The 19,747-nt window shown below is 40.6% G+C and overlaps 1 protein-coding gene across 4 annotated transcripts in view; it reads left to right on the top strand.

The window, feature by feature from the left end:
* Positions 1–19,747, top strand: part of LOC136679461 (uncharacterized protein KIAA0825-like) — a 121,917-nt gene that overhangs the window by 69,253 nt on the left and 32,917 nt on the right. For 2 of the 4 annotated variants that reach the window (XM_066657985.1, XM_066657986.1), the window contains exon 20: positions 11,613–11,961. The exons of 1 other annotated variant lie outside the window; for it this stretch is intronic. In XM_066657985.1, the coding sequence (XP_066514082.1) occupies positions 11,613–11,958 (346 nt within the window). In that variant the 3' untranslated portion in view covers positions 11,959–11,961. Of the gene's footprint in view, positions 1–11,612; positions 11,962–19,017 lie in introns of those variants that run through there. One more of the 4 variants, XM_066657988.1, reaches the window with a different exon arrangement.

Genomic DNA, 19,747 nt, shown 5'->3' with positions numbered 1-19,747 from the left:
GTCAGAATGCCTGCGGTTTCCTTCCTGCCCTGCCAGCAAGCCCCAGCATCCTCAGATAACCCGCCCCAGCAGTGGACTTCAACCTCCACACAGCAGGACCCAGGAGAGGGCACGGGCAAAGGCAAAGGCCTCCTTCAAGTTTACTTGTTACAGACAATCTGAGATGCATACATCTGCAGGCCCAGATTGCTGGGAGGATTTCTAGGCCTGCAGTTTTGGGACAGTTTGGGCGGTTGCTCTAGCTGTAATACATTTCCAGTCATCATCTAACTAAGCCATTCGTTTTATACATCAGAGAAGATGCACTTTGTATGTATGGGTAGTATTTATTTACAAACCTTGTTCCAAATTGCAAATCTAGAATGGGTTTTGCCTCTATGTTTGCAGGTAGATGATGTCGAACACATGGGTTCAAGTCATAACCAAGTTATTTATTTATTTATTTGGAATTAAACGTCATGTTTGCTTTCTGACCTATTTATAAACACCTTTATGAAAAGTAACCAATTCAAAACATAAGAAATCAAAGGAGGAAATATCTTGTAGTAAAATAAACCAATGAAAAAGTATTGACTAGCACTATGAAGAGCCATCTTGCCATTGGTTTTACCAGTGTTTTCCAATGACATAAACATTTCCATTTTAAAATATTATTGATTCTCCCATTGTTAATACTGAATTTCTAAAATTTACTCATACCCCATCTTTCTTGCCCTCTCTCTCTCTCTCTCTCACACACACACACACACACACTCACCCACACACTCAAACCGCACCAAGTTTTCAAACTGAGTCACCCTCAGGGGACAACCACATTACAACAGAAGAAGAGACTGAAGCGCATGTTTAATGCAGATGCCCAATAAAGCGGACCAGCTTAGTCGCAAGTGAACGCTGCTTATTCCCCCTCCCCCCACTGATAGAAGCGATCAAAGACCGCTGTCATAGATGAAGCTGTCAAAATGGCTGGAAGCTGAATCCTGCCAGCAAAAGAGAAGGAGACTTTCATTCAGTTTTAAATTCATCATGACTGGGATAATTATACATACATACATACATATATATACACAGCCTCTGTAAACATAGACAATAAACAAAAACAAACAAACAAACAAACAAAAAAAAAAACAGAAGCATGTTAGTGAAAGTGTGGTGAATTATGAATGCGAGGACAGGATTAGAAAAACAATGAGTGAAGGTGGTGGAATCCCTGGCCTGGCTCCCTCAACCTCGAGCAGACAGACTAATTAACACTCACAGTATGAATATATGATCTCATTATAGCTTCCCTGCTTATGTAACGCACTTGCGGATTGCACCATTGTTGCATTCACAAATGATGTTCCCGAGCTGTATGTAGTTCAGGGTTCAGGTGGTTTTTGCATATATAAAAACTGTGGCTGAACTGGAATATGGAATATTAATGTTTTTTTTTTTTTTTTCATTTTTTTGTTACATATTGTTTGGCTGTTAATTTTCTGATAATTGCCAATTATCTGCTCTCGTTTCACTAATTATGCAATAAATGTCATCAATCACTGTCTATTAAACTTGATGAGCAGCGTGCATAACATGGAATGTTTATATATGTAGTGAATGTGCCCTTTTCTTTTTGAAGCTGTGCTATTGTCTGCTGCAGAATAACGCTATCGAAGGGAAAATAAGCCAACGGTTTAATGATTACACTTTGTTGTAAAGAAGAATACACACATGATGTGTTATTTGCAGTGAGACGGAGGCAGAGTGAGGGAGAAAAGCTCTCAGGGTGGAAAATGAGGGTGAATTAAGCCATCTTCTTTTATGAGATGCTTAGAGAAAGGACAGAAAGGCTAGAGCGAGGCCTTTACATTCACTTGCTACTGTCCAGACTCTGTTTCTCTCTCTCTCTCTCTCTCTTTCTGCCCATACTCCCCCCGTTTTCCATTCTCTCTCCCTGCTGATTTCATAGCTCACTCTCTCACTTTCCCTGAATGTGTGGGAACTCGAAGGCATGCTCCTTTTTACCCCCTCATAGAATGGATCAACTTGCATTTCTAAGGCTCTAGAAGTGTCCTATTGTTATGATGTCACCGCGTCTCAAGAAGGATGACCTCTGGGCCCTATGGATTCATGGGCATTTCAAGCCCTACCACCCCACACCCCAACCACCCAACCAATACACACACACACACACACTTTTTCGACAAGTAAAGCTGCCTTTGTCTGCCCACTAAGGGGTATCCAATCCTTTTGGGATAAAATTTAGAGTGGTTTCGGCTTAAGGCCTGCAAACTTTGCCCTGTCGACATCACCTTCTGTCGCTTCACTGCGGAGCCGTCTTTCAGTTTTCGCTGTGCCTTCCTTTCACATTTTCGTAGCTAAGGATATAGTGAGCACCGCCAGATGTCGCAAATACATCGCTGTATGGTGGTGAATTGGTGGAAATAAATCTAAGCACGTATACAGTGGGGGAGGAGAACCGAGGCTGGGGCTTTCTGTGAGAGAGAGAGAGAGAGTGTGTGTGTGTGTGGGAGGAGAAAAGGGCAACAGAGGTCGTAGGATTGTCCCTCGGATGTTTGATATTTTATGTATTAGATGAGGTGTGAGCATGTGACAGAGGGAAGTCTCCAACACAATCCGCCAAATCAGCAGACGACAGGAAAAAAAAAGCAAAAAAAAAAAAACAATGGCACGCCTCTAATTAGGGGTCCAAGCTAAAGATGGTAAGACCCCCAAAGGGTCATAGAGGCCACATGAGGTGTCCCAAGACTTGCCTGATCAAAGCAAGGGCGAAAACGAAATAGTGTTATGCTTTTAAAAATAAATAAATAAAAATCTGTTATGCGCCCTTGCTTTGAGCTGCAACCCACACCACGCACACACACACACACACACACACACACACTCCTGCAGAAATGACTAAGTGAAACGGGCTGTGAGAGGGCTTTGTTTGCAGTTGAAGGAGAGCGAGGCAGACGCCTCCTCAGATCCTCACTGAGTCGCAGATTCCCCAGAGTAGAGCTATCCCAACAACGCACGCTCCTGTGGGGGGAAAAGTTTACAGCCAGCCCTGCATTTGTAGTGCCACTACACAGAGCACAGCGACACTCAGCATTAAAAGGCCCAGATCTAAACAGACGCCTCCAACCGAAAAGGGTGGGGGGAAGAGGCGGGAGAGACAGAGAGAGAGAGAAAAAACAGCACCTACAGAGGGGGATAGAACAAGTGTGTGGTAGAGACATTAGAGCAAACCCCCCTAAATACCTTATTTATACAGCTGCTTTGTAGTGATGACAACAAGAAAACAAAACAAAACATCAGCATAATGCTTGCTCTTATCACGCTGCATCTTCGAAAGTATACCTCCTTGTAGGTTTTTTGTTTTTCTTCTTTTTTTTTCTGATTAGTGGACGTCATCAGCATATAAAGCATATCCAGCATGTGACTTTTTTTTTTAGTATTATCACTTGTTTATGGAACAAGCAAAACTTCAGACATTCTGACGTAAACTCAAGATTATTGGGGCATTTTTACAAAGTGTGTGTGTTGGTGTGTGTCTTCATAATTATTTGCATGTGTGGTTCAGATTACTTTTCAAATATCAAGTTATCAGTTGACTACATTATTGTCAGTGTTTGTAAATGGTGTAGACTGCAGTAGGGTTTGGTTAAACCTGTCCGGACCGGGCCTTAAAAATATCTGTTTTCAGTCTTTATCTAATAAACAAACACAGAAATGACACAGAACAGTTCTTGTTTAATAGCTGAACATTCTGACTGTGTTTGGAATGAATAGCTCTGGAGTTTGAGTGGGTGAATATGCTTATGTCATAGGAGGTAGTTTAGAGAGTAATTACAGTCTGAGACCTATCAGTTTTCACATTTTCAGTTGAAATGTTTTTCTCTGTAATAATAAAGTATGCAAACCCTGTGCAAAATAAAAATGCACAGTTGTCAGAATAACTATTGTGGTCAGTTCTGCATCTGCAGCGCACCCTCTGGTTCAACTCTGCTACAGCTGTGGGTAACGTGTTATCGTCGCAAGGTACGATCACAAGCCACATTCTGCAAATCAGTTACCACCCCATGATGATGGCCAACTGAGCCACACTATAATTATGATTAATATACGTTATTGCAGTTTGCATTGAATTACTAGTTTATTTCAGCCCAGGCCCAACATTTTCTGAACAAACTTTGTGATAATCCACTTCTGTTGTTGCACAGACGTTCGTATGGATTTCATGTTTAGCACACAACATTTCTTTAACACAAACCTCACTGTGCAACACTGTGCATAGATGTGGAGCAGGGAAGGGGTAGAGGTATAATTTTGAAGCTTGGGCATCTCCAGTGAACTTGTGGGGAGAGTAATTTGGTGGCCTAAATTCTGAACAAATGACGGCAGAGGGCAAAAAGTGAGGATGTTTATGGTGGACAACTAGGTCATTCCCAAAAGCGTATCCATGTATTTCATATATTTCTCAGCTTTAATGTATTCAGCTTCAATACTTAATATCTCTCAAAAACAAAAACACGCAAAAAAACCCTCAAAAGAAATGCTCACTTTTTTTGTTTGAAATATTTTTTGTATTAAATATGTCCATATATACTGTAATTAATGGGGAATATAAGATGTGTGTCCCAATAATATACGTTTTGGAATGTCATAAATACACATTTTGTTGAAGACCTGCTAATTAAGTCTTTCATTAGCAGGTCAGAGTCTTTGTTTTAATGACTCTGTGATCAACAGTGTAAACTTTGTGGCCAAATTCAGAACTACCTGCCAATCTTCCAGAAAGTGTAAAAGGAGTTTGGACATGCCAGTAGGAGCGTCTATATAGTGGGCTTAGTCCTTAGCAAGCAAACATCTGTACTAACTCTTACTGTTTCGCCATGCCAACCCATGCTCTGTTATCTAAGCTCGGGCCATTGATTTGTCACACGACACCCACTGAAAGGAAACAGTGTAGTAGACTCCCAAATTTTAATCATGTCCCAGGTATTGTCCCTTGAAACGTATTCATATTCTATCGTTAAATAGGCATTACACCACAGACATGCAATGTTGTCAGGAATGCGATCCAGTTTGTTTATTCACGCTTTATTTTCTTTCGTTCATGGATTTGTGGTGCATGCTGCTTCAAGGAAGAAAACACCTTTACAAAGGTTTCCCTGCAAGCCAAGGTAATTAAGTGTTGGATTAACCTTCGAGGCTGCATTTGCGCATTTAAACCTCAGATATAAAAGGTTATTTCTCACATGCTCCTTAATAGGATCTTAAGAAATGTGCAAAATACTCCACGAGACTTGCGTAAATGATTTTTCATTGCATTACTGTTTGTCTGCTTTATTTCAAATGTAATTTTTATATTCGCATAGAAGAAAAAAAAAATCCCATTACTGATGTAACCATATTAAGTCCCATGGGAATATATGACATTTGATATGAAATTATGAAATCTATAATACGTGGTCCCCTCTTGTGTTCCTTTAATGTTCTGTGGAATGTACAGCTTTTCCTGGGTTATTATTTTATAATAATGCACTTGCATTATTGAGTGTGCTGTATTGATTTTGGAACTAAAACCATTTATTCTGGAGGTAAATGTTATTATTTTAATATTGGGACCCTGCTAATTTGATTTATTTTGTATGTTTCATTCTTTGTGCTAGAGGGGTTTTGCTCTGTCATGAACTTTACATCAGCATGGCCAGGAATATCTTTGTCCGGTGGAGCAGGAGGCTTCTGTGTTGCATATATCTGCCAATAAGGGGGATCTATTATATTCAGAAAGGTTTGGAAGTGTGATAACATTGATGACATATGTAGTTCATAGTGGGAAAAGATGTCATCTGATGACCAGCGCAGCTCCATTCCATATGCTTGTGTTGTTGGTTGTATGGAGCTGAACATTTTTCATTAATGTTCAGAAGTTTTATATTATTATTATTTCAAAATAAGTGGTAATAATGGGAAATGCCTGGATATGTCCAAAGTATGTTGTAGTATGTCAATCAGTGAATCAACAAATTAATCAATCAATAATTGTATTTATTTATATGTGTAATTTTTATTATTATTATTACAGCTCTGAAACTATTCTTTGGATAGTTTGTTTTGGTCCATTTAATAATTAAATGCTGAGAGTGGAGGTGATTATAGCAGTCTCACTCTCCAAAAAAAACAAAAAATAAAACAAAGCCGAAATCAATTTACAAAGACTTATGAAGTTTTGATATGACAGCTGTGTTATGTTTTACTTTGGCTAAGCCTTATTTATGTAAACTCATATACAGAAGAAAACACCTCACTTCAACTATCCATTGAACGGGACCTTGTTCTGACCCATTGAGTCTGCTGCAGGCTGTAGGTCCAGCTGCTAGTTTGGCTCTAATTATTTGTGTGTGTGTGTGTGTGTGTGTGTGTGTGTGTGTGTGTGTGTGTGTTTGTTTGTGTGTGTTGCGTGCGCATGCTCCTCTCCGTGTCCCACAAGCATAACTGGCCTCTAGTTTCCCTCCCTCTCTGGCAGTCTCACCCAGGTGCTAGCAATGAAACTTTAATATGCTATTTAAATATGGAGGGAATTAGCCTTTGAGATGCATGGAGTTGGGCAGCTGTGGAGGGTGCACTGGTCAGGCAGGTGCTCTGGGAGGCCAAGGGGCTGTCTCAGCAGTGTGCAGCATGGGGGAATAGCAATAGGGCAATGCACGGATAAAAAATAATGTGGAGCAGTCTGGATTCCTACAGCTAACATCACCTCTCTAATGAGGTATTGCATTGCAGAGCTGAGGGCTCGCGGCTATGTGACCATGCAGCTCGGACGCTAGGTCATGATTATTGATGGTCTCCTTTCGTGGATGCCTAAATTATTTATCTGTTTAAAGAATCCGCTGCATTGCAATTACCTGCATTTGTTTATTAGCCAAACTTTGATCACTTCCTAATTGGTCGGATACTTTATTACAAAAGGAAGTTAACCTTGAGTCACTAAGAATACATATCTTGTGATTACCCTTGGAATAGGTGATGGTCACTTTTGTCCCCATCCATTTGAACTTAAAAAACTTAAAAGGGCTTCATTAAATGTTTGATCCATATATTTCAAATATCTTGTCAGCATTAATTACTGCGTATTAAAGTTTGCCCTTTAAAGGGGCCCAGTGAAGGACACGAGAGATTTCCCTACTGATCGACTCACAGGCCACTGTAGAGGAAATAGTTTCCAATGCTCATGACAATGGGAAACTAATAGAAAATTGTCTTTTTTTGTCAATGACAGAGGGTTGACATTTTTCTTTCTGAAGATAGATGAATTTCTACTTAAATGTGTTTCCTTTTTTTCCAGCAGTGTGAGAAAATTCGTTGAATGCAAATTCAGTGAACATTTGCTATGTACTCCAAACACCCAGACTTAAAAAAAAAAAAAAAAAAAAAAAGAATACCTCAGAACCTAACTATTTACGATCATTCTCAATTTCATCAAGTGCATTTTCTTATGCAGCATTTATTTATTTAAATTATTATGTACTTTTTTTTTCTTTTTCTTTTTTCAGCATCAGGGAACTTTGCTCTTAATTCAGCTCTAGTTTTGTTGTGAGCACTTCAGTGATAAGTGGAGTAATAAAATGGACATTGAGTGTAATTTTCCATAATCCACTTAAAATGACCATTATTAATAACGAATAGCCATGGCAGCACAGTGGCACAACAGGTAGTCAACAGGGTTCTGAGGTTGTGGGTTCAAGCCATGCTTCAGGTGACTGTCTGTGAGGAGATCGGTATGTTCTACCTGTGTCTATGTGGGTTTCCTCTGGGTTCTTCCCACAGTCCAAAAACAAACGTTGTCCCCCATTAAGGTGTGTTCCTGCATTGCTCCCAGTGATTCCGGGTAGGTTCCGGACCCACCACGACCCTGACCTGGAACTGAATAAGAGTTTACAGACTATGAATGAATGGATGCGTAGATGTGTGGTTTATAAATATATTTATAAAGCATTGCAAAACACTGATTTGTCCATGTTCACAATGTGGCACAGTTTACAGAGATGCCACAAATTTGTCACTCTAAAATAAAAGTACATTTTGATATGTGAAAAAATGGACAAAAGCAGCAACAAAATTCAGGTTTTTGATGAGAGCTATTGACATTTTTAGCTATTTGCTGCATTTTGATGCCCATTTTATGTCAATATGCTAAACAGTGTTGAAACGACAAACTGCATGTATTCAACTTCTGATTCATATCAATAATCCAGGGCATTTTTAGGTTTCTTAATCTGAGACTGTTTCTTCCCATGCACCATTCCTTCTCCTAAACTTCTCCTGCACTTTCTCATTTAGACTACTTTTTTAGATGTTTGCCTCAGGGTCAGTGGCCGACAAAAGCTTTGATCCTGCCGAGCGTTATTCATCACATGATGAATATGAATGTATGCATACTTATCTGAACTCGCTCACTATCTGTAAGTCCATTAGTACTGATGAAGAGGAGAGATCAGTGTCAGTGCTCTAGAGTGATTGAGGAGCAGCCAGCACACTTTGGATTGTTCAGTTGTGTCTTCATATAGAGCGAGCTTTGGCTGATACTGATCCTGTCCATTGCTGCAAGAATTAGCGTACCGACTCCTTTCTCTATAAGTGAGCTTTAATCTATTCTCCCTTGCTCTCTTTCTCGCTCTACGTCTCCCTCTCTTTCTCTTCTCTGCCTCCTTTTTTCGAATCAGCGAATTGATCTCCTGCTTTTTTAGCAAGAGGGGAATCTCCCTTTTACAAACAGAAATATGTTTCAAGAGGATCCTTGGCCTGTCTAGTCAGTTTCCATGGCAACTGCCCTATTTGTCTGTGCGAGTGGTGGTCGGCCGCCAATGGGGGAAAGGGAGAGAGAGAGAACGCATCAAAGAGGCGTCTGATCAGCTCAATTAATGAAGCAACATGAAGCAACACTGTTGGAGGAGGTTAAAGGGGGCCAGTTATTCACCAAGGACCACCAAACACATCACCCGGCCCACCCTTACTACACACATATAGATACACGCACACATAAAGGGGAGAAAAAATCTGCAAACCGTAACTGCTCAAGGAAAGAAAGTGCTCATCATTGCAGAGTGTCAGTGCTAATAGGGGAAGAGTGTACGCAAGTGTGTTTTAGAGAGGTTTTTTTTGCATTGTGAGTGTGTGTGTGTGTGAGTGAAAGGCGGAGACTGGAATTTAACACACTGTCAGAGATGTTTTTGCGAGAGTGGCGTCAGCTATTGGAGGCCTCCGCCACCTGATAGATATGAAGCTGTCAGTAGAAGAATAGCGCCATTCACTGAATGCCACTTATTTTCTGCCTTTTACAAGAGCCGAACGTTTGTGTGAACAAAAACAAGCGACGGCAGCAGCTGAGGAAGACACTTTTTCACACTCACTGTCTTTGACAGACACGCGGCAATTACAGTGATGAGGCAGAGCAGACACGGAGCAAAACCAATTCATTGGTTATCCCCCCTCATTCCTGTGTGTGTGTGTGTGTGTGTGTGTGTGTGCGTACACGTATACACAAGTGTGTGTTAAGCTTTGCTTGCTCTCTGTGTGTGCGAGTTGTTTCCTTCAAGATGATGGATAATATTATGATATTCATGTGTCACAAAGCCTCCTTAACTTCACCTAAATAACTCCCATCTATTACTTGCTATCTCCTAGTGAGTAGTCCCATATCTCAACTTGTCCGGCACTACAGCTCCTTCATCTCACTGTGTGTACTTATATTCATTGTCAGCTGGTGCGTGTACAAAGTCATACACTCGTTTTTACAGCTGAATAATTTCGGGGAAATATCTAATGGTGATGTATCTGATGTGGTCAGTACAGTTCAATTAAATCCATGCCACAGGTTTGTGGCCCTGAAAACCAGCATATTCACTTTTAACTTGGGAATGTGATGTCATCATATACTCGTCACATGGGTGTTTGGTTGCTTATTGTTGGTTTAACTCATCTACAGGTAGTTTACACGTTCTGAGGTTTTGGGTAATTTCCTCTACCCGAGACTTGTTCTAATAAAAATGCCTGTTCTTGCAAATATAAAAATGCATTCGTACAAACTGCAGCTTACACTTTAAAAGAAATTTACTTACCCTACTTTTTAAGATCTGACCAACAACATTGGAGCTCAAATATTTACAAACTTTAACGTGTGCCTGTTTAATTTTATGTTTAATTCATGAAAATCAACTATTAACCTTATCTTAGATATATCTTTTCGTTATTTCATTGAAGTCACCTTGCATGTGTCTGAGCTTCTCAGACTGTCTGAACTGGATTTCTGCTGATATTTGGAGCTTTCTGACTGCGTAGCACCTACTTGGCTCTGCTTTTTTGCTTTTCCACTAGGCGAAGCTGGTACCTGGTCCCTGAAAGTGGGTACTTTTTTCATTCCAGCTCATGCCTAGTTCCCTGAAAATGGATACTTTTTTCTTGCACCTGGTTCCAAGCTGGCTGAATAGGTACTAAATGTGATGTATACACCTTGCAAGCATTACTATGAAATGCAGACCTCCAGCTCAAACTAGCCTTCTGTAAAATCTCAAAGTTACAGCAGTAGTTTTTATGACGAACAACAGCAGCTCATAAAATTACTCCATGGTCTTTTGAAGAGTTTCAAACACTCCCTGGATTGGTAAGTAGATCTTAAACATGTAAGCAAAGTGATTCACTGAAATTTGTGTGGAATATGGTATGGATTCAGCTTCACATTCTGGTTCCATTTAAGGTGAAATGCTCCTCGTGATTTGAGCACGAATGGGCTAAACTGCTGCTCAATATTTCATTTTTAATTTTTGGCCTTATTTACGGCCTTATTTACAGCTTAATTACTCTGAGTAAATTGCATATTTTGAAACTTTTAAAATGTTCACATAATACAACTAGGTCATCCCTTAAAAGAGGGTAGTAATTTCTTTCCCCAATAATATAGGCTTTTGTACTAGTCAAATGATATATCAGTAGGGCCCTAATTCTTCCTGTATACCTGCTACTTCATTACCATGGGGTCTATAGGGTGGTGCCAGCAGAGCGCTGTCCTGATGGGTGGCTGGTGTACCCTGCTGTTGGGCCACCGAGCCAGTAATGCACTGTCAGCTGCCGCTGACAGGTGCAATGAGAGAGCAATGAGCACGAGGGCAGCCATAATGTAGAGGTCTGGCCAGGCCCGATGAAAACTGATGGCTTCTGGATTGGCTGCAGCATTCCTCCTTTACTTCCCAGGCTTGAAACATTGGCCTCCAACTGAGAGTAAATTAATGTCTTATACAGGTAAACTCCAGAAGAGGGACCTGCACTGACTGTGTGTGTGTGTCTGTGTCTGTGAGGGGGTATATATTTTAATGTGTCATACTTTTAAAAGACAATTAGAAGTCAACCATTAAGAAAATAGGTTTATTATATTATTATAGTGTTAAGAGACTGTGAAAGAAATTGAATGAAATCTTGCCTGTTGTACTAAAAAGGTTTGTGGAGCTGCCCAGTTATGCTGTTAGCAGATAACTGGAACATTTCGGTGGTCACCATCTCAGTTTGTTAATATTGTGTGATTCAGAGACTTATCTATTCATTCATTCATTCATTGTCTGTAACCTCTTATCCAGTTCAGAGTCGCGGTGGGTCCGGAGCCTACCCGGAGTCATTGGGCGCCAGGCAGGAACACACCCTGTAGGGGGCGCCAGTTCTTCACAGGGCGACACACAAACATTCACCCTCTCACCAATGGACACTTTGGAGTCACCAATCCACCTACCAACATGTGTTTTTGGACTGGAGGAAACTGGAGCACCCGGAGGAAACCCACACAGACACGCGGAGAACACACCAAACTCCTCACAGACACCCGGAGCAGGACTGGAACCCACAACCTCCAGGTCCTTGGAGCTGTGTGACTGCGACACTACTACCGTGGCGCCCAAAAAGACGGAAATTGACTTTTTAAATTCTTGATTTGTACCCTATTAAGCAGTTCTTAATTTAGTGATTTTTTTTTGTGATTTTTAATCAACCCAGACTTAACATTTTTTTAATTATATAGATTATTAAATGATTATTGAATGTCATCCTTTCTGCTGGAGGTTTAATGTACTCAGCTTTTTTGATGCTAGTGCTTCATTTAGTAGTTTAAAGTTTTCTTTTTGTTGTACTTCGAAGTGTGTGTGTGTGTGTGTGTGTGTGTGTGTGTTGCTCAGGTATCACTACTTCTGCCCCCTGCAAAGTGTGTGTGGTCTGGGCTAGCAGCAGCTAAATTAAAAGCCTGCTTGTTCAGGAAGAGGATCAGCAGGCTTTGGCCCCAAATTCAGACTCTGAGCAGGTGCCTTCTGGAGGTGTATGTGTATTCTTGGCTCTATTTCTATTTGTGTGTGTGTGTGTGTGTGGGGGGGGGGGTTCTGTGTGTAGGTATGAATTAAATAAAGCTGGTGTCCAGATTTGTGTGTTAAATACACAATAATGTGTTAAAGTTTAATGTTGGTGAAGAACACAGTTGTAGTATATATTTAATTATTTTTTGATTATATATAAATATAATTAGTCTAATTATAAAGGAGGAAACCAGAGCACCTGGAGGAAACCAACGCAGGCACAGGGAGAACACAAAGTCCTAACAGACATTCACCCAGAGAGGGACTCGAACCCACAACCCCAGGACCCTGGAGCTGTGTGACCTTGACGCTACCTGTTGTACCACAATGCCACACTCTACAACATATATTGAACAAAATAAAAATAGAACAATAAATATGTTATTTATTTACATGATGGTGCAGCAGGGAGTGTCGCGTTCACACAGCTCCAGGGACCTGGAGGTTGTTGATTCAATTCAGGCTCTGGGTGACTGTCTGTGAGGAGTTTCCGCGTGGGTTTCCTCCCACAGTCCAAAAACACACGTTGGTAGGTGGATTGGCGACTCAAAAGTGTCCGTAGGTGTGAATGTTTGTGTGTTGTCCTGTGAAGGACTGGCACACCCTCCAGGGTGTATTCCTGCCTTGCGCCCAATGATTCCAGGTAGGCTCTAGACCCACCGCGACCCTGAACTGGATAAGCGCTTACAGATAATGAATGAATGAATTAATAATTTATTCTTTCTGTTGTTCATTGATGGGATTATGTTTTAAAACCTTCTGTCAGTCCGTCTCCTCAAATAGTCTTATTTCTGTTTATTTAAAAAGACTGCAAAAGACTGGGATCTTCTTTAGTGTTATCTCATACAGCCGTATAGTTAATATAGTTCTACTTAAGGCATGATCCAATTAGCAAAAAATAAAATGTACTTTGGTACCCAGCCAGATATACAATAATGTAATTAAACATATAAAGCACACAAAACAACAGCGGCTTGACTTCTTAGGGTTAATAATTCTCTATTGAAATTCTCTATTGCAATTGTGTGTAAAGTTGCCATAACCTTGAATAGCATACGTCTGAACACTGTGCTAGCTCCGTATAGAAGCTCAGAGTATAGATTTAGCTGTAGGCCACCTCTAAGAATAACTCTCGCTATGATATCCTACCAGGACATGACCCCTGATTCTATGCATTCCTAAAGTCTTTTGAAGACATCTTCAGTGTGGTCATTAGCACAGTGTAACCTGGTGGCCTTGCTGCTATTGTTTTTTTTTTTTTTTTCTTGGAATTCAGCTATCATGCCACCCGACTTCACCTTGCTGTCCAACTCCCACGCACCTCATTGTGAAACATTCTCATGCTCTTCTTTCACGGCTGGAATAAGTGTCAGAGATTAAGCTTTTGTTGTTGTAAGGCATTTGTGAAGGAGGTGGTAGAAAATAGAGGAAAAAGAAAGGTATGACAGGGACTTGCTGGGCTCTTTTGTTCTCTTTTTTTTCTGTCTCAAGCTTTAAGGAATACATAAACTTTCTTAGCCTTTTAATCCCACTGTGAACTCTTGCTCACCCCACCATTCCTTCTGTAAAATGTACCAATTTATTCCTTGCTGGCAGAAAGTGGGGGCTTTATTTAGAAACCATAACCCACATTTGGCTTTTCAGACCCTATGTATTCTACTTTAAATGTGAACAATCCTGTTAGACCAGGCAGTGGAGCTTTAGATCTTCAGTCAAGATTTCTTCCAATTAGTGCAATGTGACCTGATATGAAACAAAAGAGAACTAGTTCAGAATGCAGTGTTCTTTTAAGAATGGGTGAACTCCATACAGGATATTCACTTCAAAAATTAGTCATTAATTAATCCTGATACAGCCAAACGACCAAGATAACCATTAAGAACAATGACAAAACCTTGTATCCCTGCAAGAGTAACTTTGCAGGAGAGGTAATGTATTTAATACAACTTTTAATGGAATGTTTATATATGCATACAACATAATCACATTATTAACATTCACACGTCTAGGCAAATAATAGCACCAATCAGTAAAATAAATAAAATGTAATAAAAGTAGCTGGAATGTCATTGATCCATTCTGAACTTTCCAAGTGCTGTAGCAGTTTCAGCATTGGCTCCCATTGTAGGACGTTGGCTGGTTCAGACATTCAAAGCCAGGAGTCCAAAGAAGCACAATAGGCATGTTTTTTGAGTGTGTATGATACTCCCTCTCCCACTCAAACAAACACAGTGTGGCCCAGGTGTTTACTGGTTACTTGGTAGTCATCTGGACAGATAATATTTTCCTCAAATGTGTTTAATCATCCAGTGGAATTGACAAGGTGGTGGCTCTCTTAACGTGTCTGGGAGGAAGCATGTGGCATTCACCGTCTCAGACGGGTGAATGTGTGATTAGGACAGTACTAGGTGGACTACAAGGGTGGAAATGGTGAGAACTAAAGTTTGAAGAATACTGTAATTAAATGATCAACAGAGAGTGTTGCAGGGACGTTCCAGGGTGTGTTCCTGTCATGCTCCCAGTGATTCCAGGTAAGCTCCAGACCTATCGTGACCCTGAACTGGATGTGCAATTATTTGTCATAGTACAATGTACAATGAAATGTGTTTTCTGTATTTAACCCATCTGTGGCAGTGAACACTAGGGGCTGGGAACACACACCCAGAGTGGCGGGCAGCCATCCCCAGCACCCGGGGAGTGTTGGAGGGTTCAGTGCCTTGCTTAAGGGCACTTCAGCCATGGATGATCCTTCTGGTCCTGGGGATCGAACCGGAAACCCTCCGCTACCAAGCCTGGTTCTCTAACCATTAGGCCAAGGCTGCCCCCCTAATGGATGCATGAATGAAAAAGCACTGACTATTGAAAATTCACTAAAACTCTTCCCACAAAGATTTTGACGACTGTTTTAAGGTTGCAAAAGCTTTACAGACTGTCGGCAAAAATCTAATTCAACATAATGAGAATATGTCGAGTTAAAATTTAATTTTCAGTTTAAAACTCCATGTACATGATACTTTTAAAGGCTAATAAAAATAGTATTTGTCATTTTTATAAGCACAGTGTTGCAGTTACTCAATAGATTTCAAATAAACATTTGTTGGAGAAATATTTTCATTTAGGAATATTTACATTGATTGGTTGAGAAATGCACACAGTATAAAGGGCTCCTGGCTTTATCAAGTAATTAAATAAACATTTTATGGCATTGAGGCAACACACATTTCCACTATGCTTCTGTTTGTCAAGTGCTTCCTCCATTATCTGTCAGTTTCGCTGAGATGCTGCATAACATATGTTCACTGTAACGTCTAACTAATGCTTCTCTGGTCTTCCTTAAACGAGCATAAGAAATAGATAATTAATATACTCTTAATACATCGCAGTGGAGCTGTGCCTGACAGTGGCTGCCATCTCCGCTCGCTTTCTCCTCAGCCATGACGAGAAGTTTAACACCCTGGAACAGGTCATCATACCGCCGCAGTCTCCACAGTCCCAGCAGTATTTATCTCCAACTGAGCAGAGAGAGGGAGTGAGAGAGAGCGGGAGAGAAGAGGAAAAGAGGGGAAATAATTACAAATGAAGAGTGACACAGCATTGAATGGAACATATGTCGGGCCAGTAGCGGTAGCAGTAACGCTAGCGGTTAGCTTTAGCTCTGCCAAAGCTGCAGTGGACCTGAACGGGCCCATTTGAGAGGCTGATGCAGCCCAAACTGGAGAGGCATCTCAAGTACTGTCATCCTCACAGAGAGACAGCCTCTAATGGGGAGAGAGCAGGAGAATCACCACAGATAGAGAACCGCTCACATTGTGTTACTGAATTTTGAAAGGGTTTTACATGGACAAGTGCTGAGAATATGTGTAGCTACTGCTCTCAGATATTGTTTCACAGTATCGCCTCAGCTTAGGAATCTATTTGACTAGCAGTAAAGTAAATGAGTAAAGGCAGCTCATCTGATTCACTTTTTCATAGCCTAGAGATTCCACACTTGGTGTATTAGAGCTGGAAGAACGTGGTGAAAAAATCACATTGCGACAATTTAGGTTGTGATATTGCGATAATTGAAAAGCTGAAAAGGATTAAAGTATCATGATGGGCTATTCTCCACTGGAGATAATCATCACTATCACTCAAGCACCTGAACAGAGACAGAAAACATAGCACTTCCATATTCTTCACTGGGACACAACATATGGACAGGAGTTATATTGCTACATGCTAACAATGCTAATAGAAAACACATTTGGTTAGTTTTTTTGTCTGAAGTATTACAGAGTTTGACAAATAGTTTCATAAAACCCATTTCTGTTCTTTTCTTGTCCATGGGTCAGATGCCAAATTAAACGCTTTACATTGGAAAAAACAAAAGTCATTATTAATGGTAACTATTAGGATGCTCCAATCTCAAATTTTCAATTGCAAGTAATTGAAAAATAAACTAGATTTAGTTAACTTTTTTTGTCCCCTGTATATGCTACTTCTAACAACGGACATAAAGCTAAATAAAGTTATTTAGTTTGTTGGACCACATGAGGTTAGAGGTTAATTTGTGTATTATTTATGCAACATCAGCGCTCAGACGTCCTGTTTTACAATTTACTGTAGGTAATATACTTTACCTGAAGCTATGATGAATGGAATGTGTTGTAATTTAACTGTTTTATGTCAGCTCCTGTTTACAAGATTTTCCCTTTTAGCTATTCTGCTCCACTCCTCTCAACCACCCCTGATGGAACTTGACAATCGCTTGCTAGTGTATGTGTGTTTTTCTGCAGGCCAGTTTTCATTATCTAGACACATGCAGCCTCCTCTCGTTATCAAATTCTCCGGGTCCTCCTCTGCTTTGTACTTCCTTAATCATGCTATGTTAAATGTTATCACCGCAGGATAGTAATGATAGACTCACGTAGACACGCCCACCAGGCCCAATACAAGGTCACAGTAGCTGTTAGTTACCCCGAATTGGGTTCTAGGGGGTTGTGAGCTCTAATTAACCTCAACTGATCTTTACAACTGTCCATCCAAATTCTGAATATTCTAATTCAAACAGGAGTTTATTTCAGACCGAAATGCCCTCTTTAAAAGGGCTACTTTAGTCTTTCGGCAGCATTGGCCGTGTTGATGTACTCACTGGTGGCCTTATTTATTTAGTCCTGTCCTGAATTGTATCTCTAAAGAAAATACCACACACTAGAAGCTCACTCATTTTGCCAGAATGTTGTTATTAACCAGATAAAACTTTTAAGGAAATACTGAGGCCATGTATAAAAATGTTTACAGATATCCTCCTGATAAACTAACCCAGCTGAACATGACTCATGAGAAGCCTGGATATGGAATTTGACTTAATCAGAGCAGCAGACTTGAACACTTATGTCAGAACTCAACCAAATATCGATGTGAATAGTCACACTGGGCTTGGACACCTATTCCGTGCTCTTACTGAGCCTCAGCAGGGCTAAGTGAGTGTGATTGGGCTTCTGTCCTTGAAGCTTCTCTTTGATCTCTAACCTTGATGCTGCTGAGTAAGTGAGAGCCCCAAGAAAGAAGACCTTGTCTGCTATAACTTAGAAGGGATTCAAAATGTGTGTGTGTTTTTATTTTTTTATTTTTTGTGTGTTTTGCCTGTTTTCTGGTTTTAAGTTTTTAATTTAAAGAAGATCACTATGTCTCATACAATCTCAAAAGGCCTCCAGAATATGTCAGTTGTTGTTGAAAATATTGGTATTTTGCATCATACAGTATTCAAATGAGCCCCTAAATAAATAACCACAATAATGCCACAAACCCCATGGCATTCACCCTTTCAGGTGAATCCGAACACAAACACATTAGCACATAGCTAATATCCTGATTTAAATGCGCCTTATCAGCCACAAGAATTAAACACCTCTCATAACAAGGGTGCTTGATTTCAGACTGCAGTTGCTTGTCTTGCCAGTGGATAGATGTGGTGTGTCTGTCTGTCTGTCTGTCTGTCTGTCTGTCTGTGTGTGGGGCTAGCAATCTCGACTCTCCTCAGTCATGCCCTTAGCTCTGTGCGGCCTTGTGAATGCTTCAAAAAAGACATCACTCCTGCATTTGTTATTCTCTCCTCTGTCTCTCTCTCTCTCTCCCTCTCTCCCCCTCTGCTAAGTCAGCCTGTGAACCCATTTGACTCTTACACTCATCCTCTCTCCCTTGCTCTCCCTCTCTTCTTCTCTTTCTCTCTCAGGCGTGGTGTGATTCATTGGGGAAGCCATGCTTTTAATCAGCCCATTAAAAATGGATGGCAAGCAGAGGGCTGGTGTAAGAGATCTCATTTGGAGCTCTTTCTCTCCCTCCCTCCCTCTCTCTCTCTCTCTCTCTCTCTCTCTCTCTCTCTCTCTCTCTCTCTCTCTCTCTCACTGTGTGTGTGTGTGTGAGGGCCATGATGTGTAGTGTGTGGTGTTTCTCTCTGGTTTGATGCTAATCAGGCCTGGCTACTTCAGGGTGTGTGTTAGGCCATATAATGCCCCAATACTGTACTTGGTGTTAGTTTTCTCCTTCTCAGAGAGTTTTATGTAGAACTTTGACATACACTATGAGCTACTAGAGGCTATACTATCTGAAAATGCATACAGAAAGAGCATAAATGAGTACATTAATTATTTTCTCTACCCTTCAGGTCAGTGTTTGAATCATGCAGCGGCTAACACCGCATCGAGGATTGGTTTCCTATTCAGACAGAAACACCACTTCTATTCCAGCAAGACTCTGTGGGAAATTGTTTTATAGGCAACCTCACTTCTAGTAGAATTAGGAAAGTTATTAGAAGTCATATACAGTGCTATTAATATTCTGCATGTTATGCAATCGATCAAATATTTTAAAATAACTGAGATATTTAGATTAAGTGTGATATGACTATCCATCATTTAATCAATTTATCCATCCATCCATCCATCCATCCAACCATCCCTCCAACAGAGCATAAGTTTTATATGAGTTCTAATTCAGTATAAACCATAGCTTTCAATTCAGTACCTGCTTCACTTCACAGTCTGTGTCAAAATGAGTATACGCTAAGTACAGGTGTAGCTCTCTGGCCAGGGTCTCAGACAGGCTGACACTGGACTGTCAGTTCTCACAGAGACGGTTTGAAAATGATACTGAGGAAAGAGGTCCTGCCGGGACGTTGTGATGCACTTCTAATGAGCATAGACACACACGTACTATATGAGGTGAGATTTCTAAATGCACAAGGTCATGATATATAGGGGTGTTTTGTGTGTGTGTGGGTGTCTTATACATTTCAAGCTGAAATTCAAGTGGTAAAGTGCCATATCAGTGGTTATTTCGCTGCATGTGTATGTTCTTTGCCTTGAGGTGCCCCTGCGGCAACACACGCACACACA

This window comes from Hoplias malabaricus, chromosome Y, assembly GCF_029633855.1.
Source record: "Hoplias malabaricus isolate fHopMal1 chromosome Y, fHopMal1.hap1, whole genome shotgun sequence".
In the NCBI taxonomy this organism is placed as follows: domain Eukaryota; kingdom Metazoa; phylum Chordata; class Actinopteri; order Characiformes; family Erythrinidae; genus Hoplias; species Hoplias malabaricus.
This window is presented reverse-complemented; position numbering and strand designations above follow the sequence as displayed.